At 32.3% G+C, this 12,165-nt stretch overlaps 2 protein-coding genes across 9 annotated transcripts in view; both read left to right on the top strand.

Annotated features, from left to right (window-relative positions):
- Window positions 1–188: 188 nt before the first annotated feature.
- LOC115244784 (non-structural maintenance of chromosomes element 3 homolog) lies at window positions 189–2,714 on the top strand. Of its 3 annotated transcripts, XM_029822722.1 has the most exons (7): window positions 189–457; window positions 710–1,032; window positions 1,211–1,373; window positions 1,483–1,577; window positions 1,654–1,785; window positions 2,049–2,124; window positions 2,408–2,714. In XM_029822722.1, exons 1-6 carry the CDS (start codon window positions 454–456, stop codon window positions 2,112–2,114), a joined length of 783 nt encoding a protein of 260 aa, XP_029678582.1. In that variant the 5' UTR covers window positions 189–453; the 3' UTR covers window positions 2,115–2,124; window positions 2,408–2,714. The 3 variants fall into 3 exon arrangements, with proteins under 3 accessions (XP_029678582.1, XP_029678583.1, XP_029678581.1); XM_029822723.1 differs by lacking the exon at window positions 2,408–2,714 and having other exon boundaries at window positions 1,211–1,307; window positions 2,049–2,406; XM_029822721.1 differs by lacking the exon at window positions 2,408–2,714 and having other exon boundaries at window positions 2,049–2,406.
- A 21-nt stretch (window positions 2,715–2,735) lies between these two features.
- Window positions 2,736–12,165, top strand: part of LOC115244782 (slowpoke-binding protein) — a 10,557-nt gene continuing 1,127 nt past the window's right edge. Inside the window, exons 1-9 of one of the 6 annotated variants that reach the window (XM_029822715.1) lie at window positions 2,767–3,152; window positions 3,824–3,957; window positions 5,794–6,224; window positions 9,984–10,150; window positions 10,419–10,684; window positions 10,983–11,277; window positions 11,692–11,783; window positions 11,868–11,993; window positions 12,066–12,139. In XM_029822715.1, coding sequence (XP_029678575.1) covers window positions 5,869–6,224; window positions 9,984–10,150; window positions 10,419–10,684; window positions 10,983–11,277; window positions 11,692–11,783; window positions 11,868–11,993; window positions 12,066–12,139 — 1,376 coding nt within the window. In that variant the 5' untranslated portion in view covers window positions 2,767–3,152; window positions 3,824–3,957; window positions 5,794–5,868. Of the gene's footprint in view, window positions 3,153–3,823; window positions 3,958–5,778; window positions 6,225–7,848; window positions 8,395–8,791; window positions 8,942–9,983; window positions 10,151–10,418; window positions 10,685–10,982; window positions 11,278–11,691; window positions 11,784–11,867; window positions 12,140–12,165 lie in introns of those variants that run through there. The other 5 variants (XM_029822717.1, XM_029822713.1, XM_029822714.1 and 2 more) reach the window with 5 other exon arrangements.

The raw sequence follows: 12,165 nt of genomic DNA, 5'->3' as shown, positions 1-12,165 counted from the left end.
ATCCTAGATAATATAATACCGATAGCAACAATTTTTTTCTTATTTTTAACAACTACTTTCTATTTTTCGATTTTCTTTAATCACTCTATTATTTGTTTATTTATAATATATATGTAAACATTTTTTATTTCTGTTACCATCTATGCTTCGTTAATTTTCAGCTTTCCATTCTGCAATATTTTCTCAGAGGGCGTTGATGCATAGCGAATATTCCAAGCTACACAGATTTATCTTCGTGATTGTTTACAGAGGAAAGCAGTTGCTCAAAACAAAGCAATATTGTGCGGCATATGCGTCAATGCATCATGTGTCTCGTGCTATTTGATTTTATATCAGAACGAATTTTGCTGTCCGGTATCTCAAAGAGTTAGAAATCTTTCGAGATTTCGCAAAATACGCCACGTGGAAACTTAGTTTGAAAGTGATATTTGTTTAATCTTAACACTTGCCAAAATGAGTAAGATATTATATTTTTATTATATCCGTTTTTTTTGTTTTTTTCCGGTTTTTTTTGGAAAGAAAACAACGTTATATTTTTTTGCATAAATAGATCTAAAAGAAAGAGAGAATTATAATTTAGAAGAATTTATAATTCTTACACGAGTATGATAAAATCTTTCTTTTGTTTCCCAGTTATATGGAATGACATTTCAACATGTTTGCCATCAGCATTTTTATCGCATATAATGGATGGTTACTGTGTTTATAGGTCAAACAAAAAGATCGCAAATTACTCGAAGCATGAGAGAGAGTAGCAATGATATATTTTTATCGCAAGATCAACCTGGCACAAGCAGCCAGATTAATGCATCATCGCAACGAAGTAGTAGAAATTTTTCACAATTAATGAGCTCACAAGACATGGAAGCACAAGAGAAAATGCAATTAATTAGCAGTATAATAAGATATGTGTTTGCGGCAGATAAAAGCAAACAGCCTATACAAAAGACTCAAATCATTAAGAATGTACTGAATGGAAATGGCAGATTGTTTCGTACAATTATAGAGAAAGTGAACAGGGAATTGTCTCAGGTATATTTATCTTCTTTAAATTATTATTATTATTATTATATGTTCTTATTTGTATAATTGTATAATTATTCTATGAAGAGTAAACTATTTTGAAATAGGAGAATTATATAAACAGTATTTTTTTTATTAAATTTTATTCTTAAAATTATAAATTGTAAAAAAATTATTGATTTGAAAGGTATTCGGATTCGAACTGGTAGAAATCGAAAGCAATAGGTACATATTGGTAAATGAAGTAGAAAACAAACTTCCACATCTCATTTTTCACAATAGCAGTAAGCAGTTGCTATTATATCTTGTGCTTGTTCACATTTTTATGCATGGCGAAGCATGCCAAGAAGGTGATTTAAATTTTATTTGAGAGTTTTATTGTTTATTTGTTATAGATAACAATGATATGAAATCTGATTTAATAAATGCAAATATTATCTATGAAATATTTTTACACAGATATATTATGGAATTTTCTCCGCAACTTGAACATCATAACTAACAACAGTTTCCAAAATGAATACTTTGGCGATGTGAAACAATTGGTGACAATAGTAAGAATAATATGATTATTAATTTTATCACATACAGATAATAGTGCACATTTAAATTCTATCAATTTACATACAGGATTTTGTAAATGAGAGATATCTTGAGAAAACATTAGTAGATAAGAATGATCCATCACTATTTGAATATACATGGGGATCCCGAGCAGAAAATGAGTTGACTTATCGATCCGTCTTGCAATTTGTGGCAAATGTAAGTTTCAAATTATATATTTGCAAAAATTTTTTATATATACTTACACGCATCCGCATTGATATATAATATATGTGTATATAAAAAAAATATTAATTCTTTTATTAGATATACTAAATTGTATTTGTCATGATTTTTGTTTTTGTTGTTGTTGTTCAAATGTAAATAAATGTTAATATTTGTCATATAATATCTTTTTTCCTATTATCTTATTATATGGAACATAACAATTATATATGAAAATATGTATATATGAATTACAGATATATGGCATTTCTCCAAAAAAGTGGAAATTACAATATAAAGCTGTGATTCAACAAGAAGCATAAAATAAAATTTGTAAGGACATTTGCTAAGAGAAAAAAAAACTAAAATATTATTTAAATGCAAGATTATTGTCTATCCTTTTCCTATTTTTATTTTTAAAAAAATTTACGGAAGAAAACTGTGAGTGAGAGAGAGTGATATATAGAGAGAAAGAGATATCAAAAAATTATATATTATATAAAATACAGTATTCAGATTAAAAATTTGATAAAGCAATGTAACTTTCATATATAAAAATATTTATTTCTGTTAAAAGATATGTGCGTTATTAAACAATAACATTATATACTTCTAGATTGATCTGTTTACGATTTTTCGTCCCTGAAAAGCAACCCTAAAACTGCACGGATTAGAGCTTGTCTAGAATCTTCAAGTTCAAGCAAAAGCAAAGACTAATCTGAATCGCGCGCAAAACTGCACATGCCCGGGATTACGGCCTATATCCGTATTTACTTGAATAAAATATTTAAATAAAATAATTAAATATTTAAACATGATAAATTTTTTATGAATTACAACAAATCATATAATATATAATTCGTACTTGTAAAAATTTAGATAGAACGTTTCTAAATTTGGGTCATCTCTAGAAACTTGTATTTTTCGCATATTAAAGTCGCTTTTTAGTTGCAGATTAATCGAAGATTAGTTTCATAGATTTGAATCACATCTATGTTCGTGCTCAATCAGGAGAAAAGGGGCAAGAAAATTTCAAGTTTTTCTCTTGTGATGTCATATCCGTGCCATTTACCTCGCCTCACCCTCAATACTCGAGGAAGGGGGCGATGAGCAGCGCGGGAAGGTGGGGTTGTGCGGAACGGGGAATCTGTGTCGCGCCGGGTCGACCACACCACACCACCATCGCCGGAATCCCGTCAGTGTCCATCCAGCCTCGCTGCTGCTCGGCGGCGTCGTCGTCCGCGTCTCAGGTCGCGATTCCGCCGCGGCGGAATCACGCGTGTTGGAAATCCACGCGCGCCGCCCCGTACACTGCCCACGACGACCCCACGGGTCGATAGCACGGAAAACTCGAACTTCGGGTACGTTGCACCTGACCCAGGGAAAATCGGAGGATCGTCGCGCTGTCGATGCCTCCGGTTACGACGACCTGATTTAGTTGTCGATGAGAAAATTTAATTCTTTTTTTTTCTTTTTACGAGATTGTTATATATAGACGAAAATGTGGATTGTGCGAGATACGTAGTAAAAAGAGAACTTTTATTAAAAATGATAAAACACTCCTTAGATTATGATTTGAAATACACTTAATGCAACGTTAAATCTTTTTAGATCCTTTATATGAGAGATACTCGTTGTTTTTCTCTATTTTATTTGTAAAAATTTATTTGAAAAATTAATATCTCTTCTCGCGCATAGGATTTTCTCCTAAAAATATAATATGTATATGACTTATCGACCCTCCTATGTATATCACGCTTTCGTTGCCAAGTAACATATAGAGATGTTCACAATATTTCGGTACTATGGAATTAGTATTTTATTTTCTCCTGAATAATTACAGAATTATTACAAAAAATGTATTCTCAATAAATTTTTAGTAACATATTTTATTGCCACCATATTAATATCGCATAATGTTTTGTAGATTAGGTTGATCGGTATAGAATTATATAAGAGCTTATTAAATCGATTTTTTATCAGTTTAATATGTAAAAATATTTATTATACGTATTTTCGTAATTTTTTTAAGCATTTCTGATAGTACCGCGCGCGGGAATTTCATCGACCAACGATTCTAAGGACCAACCGATCCTCTGTGATATTTTGTCGAATAATTTCACGAAAAAATTCAACATCAAAGGGCGCGATTCACGTTTCTTAACGGTAAGTGACGAATTAAATCATTGACAATCAATTAAGTCGATGATATCAAGCACTGAGAATGATAAGGAAAAAATTGATTTGGCGCTACAATAATTTAAATGTGATAGAATTAATAAAAGTTATAATAAAATAAAGAAAAAAATAATAAAGTTAATAATCTTATAATTAATGAAATATTAATTTTCTATATTCTTAATTAAAAAATAATAATTAATTTTGGAAAAGAAAATTCGACAGATGCTATAGTTTACAGAAATATCTTGTATTATGTTTACTCGTGAATTATGTGTGCAATATGAATTATCTTGAGCGATCAATATTATATCTTCCGGATTACTTAGACTTAATGATTATTAATTTGATAAAAGATAGTTCTTGATAATGCTGTTATATATATTGACGCGGTTTTATTATAAACACATTTCAAATCCATATCGTTCTCAGCATTTTATATACACAAAGCACGCGCGTACAAAGAGAATTAATTATAAGATATACGAGATATAACAAGATTTGCATGAAAAAGAAATGCTAATCCGATCGCATGGTATTCTTGAAAACCATTTTTCTTTGTACCATTATTCTCTTTATGCGAATAGGCTTTTAAGATATACGACCTCGCGAAAACTTGAAATAAAATATCTTGAGACAAATAATAGGTGTTTTTAGCGGACGCGGTTTATTCGCTTCATATATCGATCTGGAATTTCGAGAGTGTTATTAATAGCGAAACGATTCCGTGCTTAATAATGTATTCGCGTGTATCTCTCGCGACTCGTTGATTCGCAATAATTTGCTTCGATTGTGAAATTAGATCGAGAAAGGTCAGAGGAAAAATCCCGCGGTTTATAAAAAGCTGTCAAAAGAAGCGGTTTTCTCGAAGAAGGCGAAGAGTCCCGAGAGTCAATTAAGAAAGCTTTTTTTTTCTTATCGTTCTTTTCCTTTATAAAGGTAAACGCTGACAATTATAAAATCAAAATATCTTTTCTCTATCATTGCAGTAATACATATATATAAAAGTTGCTTTTTTTAACAAACTAATAGAGAGAATTAATTATTTTGTTTGAAAGAAAAAGATACTTGAATAGAGAGAAAAGATATTTGAATTTGCAATTTAAAATTAATTTTATAAAAGTTTATTATACCTATACCATATTACATATCATACTCTCTGGATTGAATGGTTTCACTCTAAAATATTTTATTATATTTTTAATAAATTAAATAAACCGCAGTATACACACGCGCACGTTAACAAACTCTCGTAAAAAAAAATTAAAATAATATCTTTAACAGATATTTAGCATTTAATAAAATATTGTACGATACAATTTCTAATTTTGTTGGAATAATTTTATCATTACGACGATAACGAAAAATGTTCCATTATTAGAAAATTCCATTATCATTGAAAGTTAAATTGAGTAATCTTCTATATTGCATATAGATAAATGAAAGTGGCAAGAATAAAATTTTAAAGAATTTCCCATTCATACCCTTAAATTTTCTTTTGAGAAAAAATTCGATTTTCGAAAACTTTGAATAATTTTCGAAAAACTAAAAAATTGCAGAACTCAATATATCTCTCATCTATATTACACCTATTTAACTATTATCAAGATCAAATCAGTATTCGTTATCATCCATATAATTAGTGTTTCGTGCGCGCAAGAAAATTGTGAAAAAAATGTAGAACAGTCAGATAAGAGAGCCTCTTTATCTCGTTAAATATCCACGAATTAATTTTACGTAAAAGCATCGGAATAGCTTGATAATTCCCAACTCGATTCGTATCTCTTTTGCGGAAATAAAATTTAACAGGATACTTCGCGATAGGCGAACAACGGTATCTCAGACACCAAAAGCTGGGACCAAAATAAGCGACAGCGTTCGCGCGAAGCCAATCGAGAGATGTTCAATCTCTATCAGAGTCTAAACAAGAAGGACGACGGCGATGGGCAGCGGAATCGCGAGTCGGAGGTGACAGGCCACGACCGATTCTGTCAGCACCGCACCGGTCACTCGAGCACTCGTCGCCGTCGTCGCGCTGTCAATCGCAGAACACAAAGCGCGACCGAGTTGAACGCCAGGGCGATGAGTTCGGCTCGGGGTTCGCTGCGACGGGGTCGAAGCGTGAGCACGGAGGACGAGAACGAGAGCGAGGATGACAAGGGTCATCAGCTGGCGAACAAGTTGGACAATCTGGCGCGGTTGCTCTTCAGCCGCGTGTCGGCGGCACGAGGATACAAGGATCAAGGCGATGTCAAGTAAGAGAGAGAAAATAACGAGGGGGATCTCACGCATAATTTATGAATGATATAATAAAGATTGATGAAGTTATATACGATATAAAATAGAATTACGGAGTAATTAAATTATAAAACTTTATAAGAAAAAAGTTTAAGGATTATGAAATTTGAAAAAATTATAAAATTATGAATTAAGTAATTGGAGATAATTGGAAAGTACACAAAGTTGTAACAAGTAGAGTTGTGCAAATTAGAAACTTGCACATTGCTTCCTCATTATTTTATCTTACAATGCTTAAGCTGCTTTAAGCATGCGGATTTTACACATACACACATACATACATACATACAGACATTTTTTAGGAATATGATTTTTCGACGTTTTGGAACATTCTAAACACATCGGCATAGAAAACTCGAAAAAAAATTTTGTTACGAAAACAAAGCTTCCTCTATGAGGAAGCAATAAAATTGGACAATTACTAGAAAATATATACATATATGTATAAGAGATATATATTAGAAATTGATACTAATTTAGAATAATGAATATTCTAAAATTAACATATTTTTTGCTTCCTCATAGAGGAAGCTTTGTTCTCGTGGCAATTTTTTGTTCGAGTTTTCTATGCCAATGTGTTTAGAATGTTCCAAAATGTCGAAAAATCATATTCCTAAAGTATTTTTTTAAACAATTATTTGTTTTTCTCTTTACACTAATTGATTTGTAAAAGTACTTAATGAAAAAATACTTTATTATATTGATAAGAAATGCTTTCGAGATAAGCGAATATGCAATAAAAAGTAGGCAGTTCTATTTAAAAAATTGAAGGTGATCTTCACGTGACCTTCAAGCAACTATTCAAGCTCAAATTGAGGACACCACCTTATGTCCCCCTCGAAACCATACAACTTTTGTCTGAAACATTTTTTTCTAAAATGCATTGTTTACGAGATATTTGACCGTTTCCAGACTTTTCTAACACCCTGTATATATAGAATTAAACCGACAAACTTCAGGTAGTTATAAAGGACATCAAAACAAACCAATTTTGCCAATAAATCCGTGTCCGCAAATGAGCCGTTTTGGCACTAGAGACTCAAAGATTAATAATGGAATCTCGCGGACCCAAAATTCTGATGTTGATGAAACTTTATATATATGTAGGAGGGGTAAATAGATGAGTTCAGAAATTTCCAGTTGCGGCCCAAAAATGATTCTAAGGGGTGAAATCATCCCTCATATGTAGAGCGGCTTTTTGCTTTTCTCCATATATCTCGAAAATTATTCGAGGTATCAAAAAATGTTTCATACAAAAGTTTCATGGTAAAAACACCTCTATTTAACCACATTAATAAAATTTTGAAAAAATAATTTTTTTCAAAGACTTTTGCCCCTGTTAGGCTGCGTTCGGAAACATCACCCGTGTGCACACGAGCATCGTTCTATCTTTGTTTAACTTTTGGTACATAACAAAGATAGAACGACACTCGTGTGCACACGGGTAATGTTTGCGAACGCAGCCTTAGTCTTTGATTCTCTAGTGCCAAAATGGCTCATTTACGGACACGGGTTTATTGACAAAATTGGCTTGTTTTACTGTCCTTTATAACCACCTGAAGTTTATTAGTCTAATTCTGCGACACTCTGTATATAACAATCTCTTTATCAGAAGAGAGATTATACCTCAGGTTATATATTATTCATATAGCAATAGTATATACTATATACTATTCTTCCCTCTCTCTCTCTTTTTCTCCGTTTCGAATCAGTTATTGCTTTTGTTGCTTCAACAAATAATCAAGCATTTAATTGATAATCTCCCGCCCCCTCCCACCGTGCTCTAGAGACATCCTGCCTGGTATTATGTTTGATATTACCTACTATGATATCACACTGTATCGCTATAAATCAATTGCTATACATTTATACACATCTTCGAGCATTCGTTTCTGTTTGTAAACTATAGATGGATCCATCGAAAGCGCTTCGAACATTTAGTTCTTCTCGACATACGAGCGTGAATTTTCCTTTCTCATGAATCTATTATCGCGTACATAATTATACACCGTTTCATGCAAATGTCTGGTCAGTAGTGATGAGTTGTGCACGTCAGGATAATCATCGAAAATCTGCGACAGATAATTGTCATCGGGTAGACGGAAATTTCCGAGTTGCTGCACGCAGGTAAAACGTTGAAAGGCATATGTGCAAGTCAAAATGTTTCGGAATCTTTTCACCAAAGGGAATCCCTTTTGATTCTTCGCAATTTCCGAACAAATTCGCGTGCGTCTCCTTTCATCTTTTTTCTTTTTATTTTCCAATAATTTAGAACAGCGGCGATAGAGCTCCGGGACGCTCTGCGATCTTTTTAATTCAATTACCGTCCCTCGCGTCATGTAAAGATTGACTTACATCCCAATAAGTAGCAAGGTGATGTCAAATGACGTCTTAATAATGTTTCTAACATCAATCAGACGTCATTTGATATTACTTTGTTACTAGGGACACGACGATATACGGTCATTGTATGACGATCTTTTTTTTCTTTTTTTTTCTTTTTATTGGATGAAACCCCTTGCAGCCATAGAGCAACGTGGCGCGATAGTGACACGCATCGTAATCCGTGGCTTGCGAATCTAATCAGCTTTTGTTGCGGTCGGAGGTCGCATGATAATGCACGGGAATTATCCGTCAGGCAAGCACAAAACTGCGCTGCACCTTTCGACGACAGGTAGAAAGTTTCTTTTTTTATATGATAATGCATACAAGATATTAAAAAAATATTATTAAAATCTTGGAAAATTAAAAAAAAAACAGATTATAGAAATGTACAAATATATTTGTTATTTTATTACACTGAAAAAAAAGAATACTAAATCCAAAACTTTTTTTTTTTATTGAAAAAAATTATTTATTTAAATACTTGCAAAGGAATTAGTTATTTTAATCAAGCAGCAAACATATTTGAATTAATAAAATATAAAATAAAAGCAAAGCATGCTTTTATTCGCAAATTTAAAAAAATAATTTTTTTGTCTATATTATATTAAATTACTTTCTTTAAAAAAACATTTTTTAATTTTTGGCTGTTTGTTCCAAAAACACAGATTTTCTTTATTTTAATAAATAATTTTTATGTTTAAATAAATATTTTTTTTATATTAAAATCAAATAATTTATTTAAAAAATTATAATTTTACATGCAACTAATAATTTATTTAATATAGCAAAACATTTTTAGAAACAAAGTATATATTTATTTAAGTAAAAAAAAATTAAAATTAACGAAATGTATCTATTTGATCAAAAAAATTATTTTTAGTATCTTTTTAAGGTATTTTAATAGGGTGTTTATACTTCATGGAAAAACCTGAAATTCTCATTTCTTTTGTTCCCTAGAAAAATCAGGGAACTCATGGAATTTAATTTTTTTACAAAATTTAAAGAGAAAATAGAGAGAGAGAGAGAGAGAGATACTCTGCTTTTTTTTACATTCTTTATTTATTATATTATTCTCTTTAATATAATAACCACGAAAGTTTTTTTAAAAGAGATTTTATACATTGACACTGCTGGATTCTAATCATATATAAATCTGACATGAGATTATATCTGGGATGATCAGAATGTGTAGGATAATTCATCCGATCGCCTGACACAATTAAAATAATGTCACGATGCCTTGCGTTTTATCTTCTCGGACAAGTCGGATGGAAAATAATATAAAAAAGACGGAAGGGGATGGTTAAATGAAATTTTTACCTATACAATAGGAACGGACGTTACACGGCGCTGAACCATGGGTCGAAATCTATCAGCGAGGACGGGGTCGAGTACATGGAAATGGAGAAAAAATCTCGCGATCGTGCTTTATCAATCTGCCGGGACTACATCGATAAGACGCCGCGTTTCGTTCTCATCAAGCAACTCAATAATATCGGTGAGCCTCTACCGATCGCTCTTTGTTGAGTCCATCGTAGCTGAATAGGAAGAAAAAAAATAATAAAATAGAAACAAGTGATATAAGAAAGTTCCGAAAATAAAAAAATAAAAACATAAAGTCAAATTTTCAAGTCAAAGTATAAAAGCTCGCGATTTTTTTTTATACTTGGAAACTTAATTTTTATCTCTTATATTGAGTGATCGGGAAATGTCTTTGAAAAGTTTTTGTAAAGAAATGCTGTTAGAATTGCTAAGATATCCTTTAGGATCAAGGGTGGACAAATATTGGTTCATGGTAAGAGACACGTCCCTGAAGACGGACAGATTGCTGACTTTGATGCCATTGAATCGGAACTGCCCGCTGTCCGTCTGTCCCTCCACTAAGGAGATTTTGAACAATCTGTTCCTGGCCTTACAACACCCTTACATCTGTCCCGTTTTTCACGTCGATTTTCTCGAGTACGAGGACCAAACGTACATTGTCCTGGTGCAACCCATCAACCAGGGTAGTCTCAAGGATCTAATATATGGCGTGAGTATCCCATTTTTGGGGCAGAAATATTTAAGTTTTACAGGGTAGTGAAAAACGCGTACAAACTTTATTTTCAGATATTTTGACCTGATGCTCATTTTTCTCTCTTAAAGAGATTTTAATATTAAAAATACTTATTTAAAATTCATTAAAGACTCTGTAATTTATTATTTTATTTTATTTATACTATGAAGATTAAAAGACGCGTTTTATATCCAATTAACTGAGAACACAAAGAAATTTCGGCATCTCTATCTTCACAAAAGTGTATCCTTAGGGAGAGTATATCGTTTGACAGATCGAACGAAACTGCTGGAACGAAGAATGGATTCACAAATATGCCGCGCGTGGCAAGGGACTCACATTACCACAGGTGCAACGGATGGGACGACAGATTTTGGAAGCGTTGGTGTTCCTGAAGGAACGAGGTTTTCCCACGGTGACTCATCTCCATTCGGGCAATGTGGTGATTCAGAACGGCGTAGCAAGACTGGCCGGTCTGGAGAATAGTCTTCTAGGCTTCACCAGTCGAATACATCCCGTCGTAACGTCCCGATTAACGCATTCCACCTCGATCGACATTATATGTTTCGGTACATATATATGGCAATACATTAATTCAGAATTTTTAATTAAAAATTTTAATTAAAGATTCCCGATGTTATTTTGCAAAATATTTTAATATAATTTTCAATCACACATTCTTCCTAAATATTATATTTTTTGATAAAATATATATTATATTTCAGAAGAACGCCAAATATTTTAGTAAACGATTTTTAATCAAGCTCAACATTATATTTCTTTAATAAAAAGTAATATTTTATTTTATTATAGTATTTAATTTTATACATTTAATAATGAATTTTTAATATTTTTTGCAAAAGGAAGGAAATGTCCGCCAATTAATAAAATAAATTATACGAAAAATCTTATTGTCTTCAGAGAGCGTCTTGTATATTATTAACAGATGATTTAATGATATAAATTATCTTTCATATTATCAGGGCATATGCTATTCGAAATATGTGCCGGTTATGAATTATGTACCTTCAGACCATCCCCCGTCCAGTTATCAGACATCGAGATGCATCCGCAGGTATGAATTGATAACAACTGCATGGATAAAATTTATTCACAAAATGAGCACCTCCCAATAAATACTCATATATTTCAATCTCAGGTTCTAAGGTTTCTCGAATTGATATTCACGGAATCGGAGCATCATTTTACCAGCATAGAGGAGTTATTGATCCACGATCTTTTCAGGAACATTGATCTTCGTGAAATGCGATGCGCGGCTGTAACTGTGAGTGCCCCTATTTCTTCTTTTTATTTTGTTTTTAAATTTGCCGAAATGAACGCGACTAATCAACTTCAGGTATTTCGTCCGACCCTGACGCCCTCCATAATGAGCCTGCTCGATGATATTAAACGGCAAGACGCTGGAAAAGGGTAAATTTAATTTCGATATATATATA

The sequence above is a fragment of the Formica exsecta genome, unplaced genomic scaffold, assembly GCF_003651465.1.
Source record: "Formica exsecta isolate Colony F162 unplaced genomic scaffold, ASM365146v1 scaffold87, whole genome shotgun sequence".
NCBI classification, from domain to species: Eukaryota; Metazoa; Arthropoda; class Insecta; order Hymenoptera; family Formicidae; genus Formica; species Formica exsecta.
Note: the sequence above shows the minus strand (reverse complement) of the source record. Positions and strands in the feature narration are given on the sequence as shown.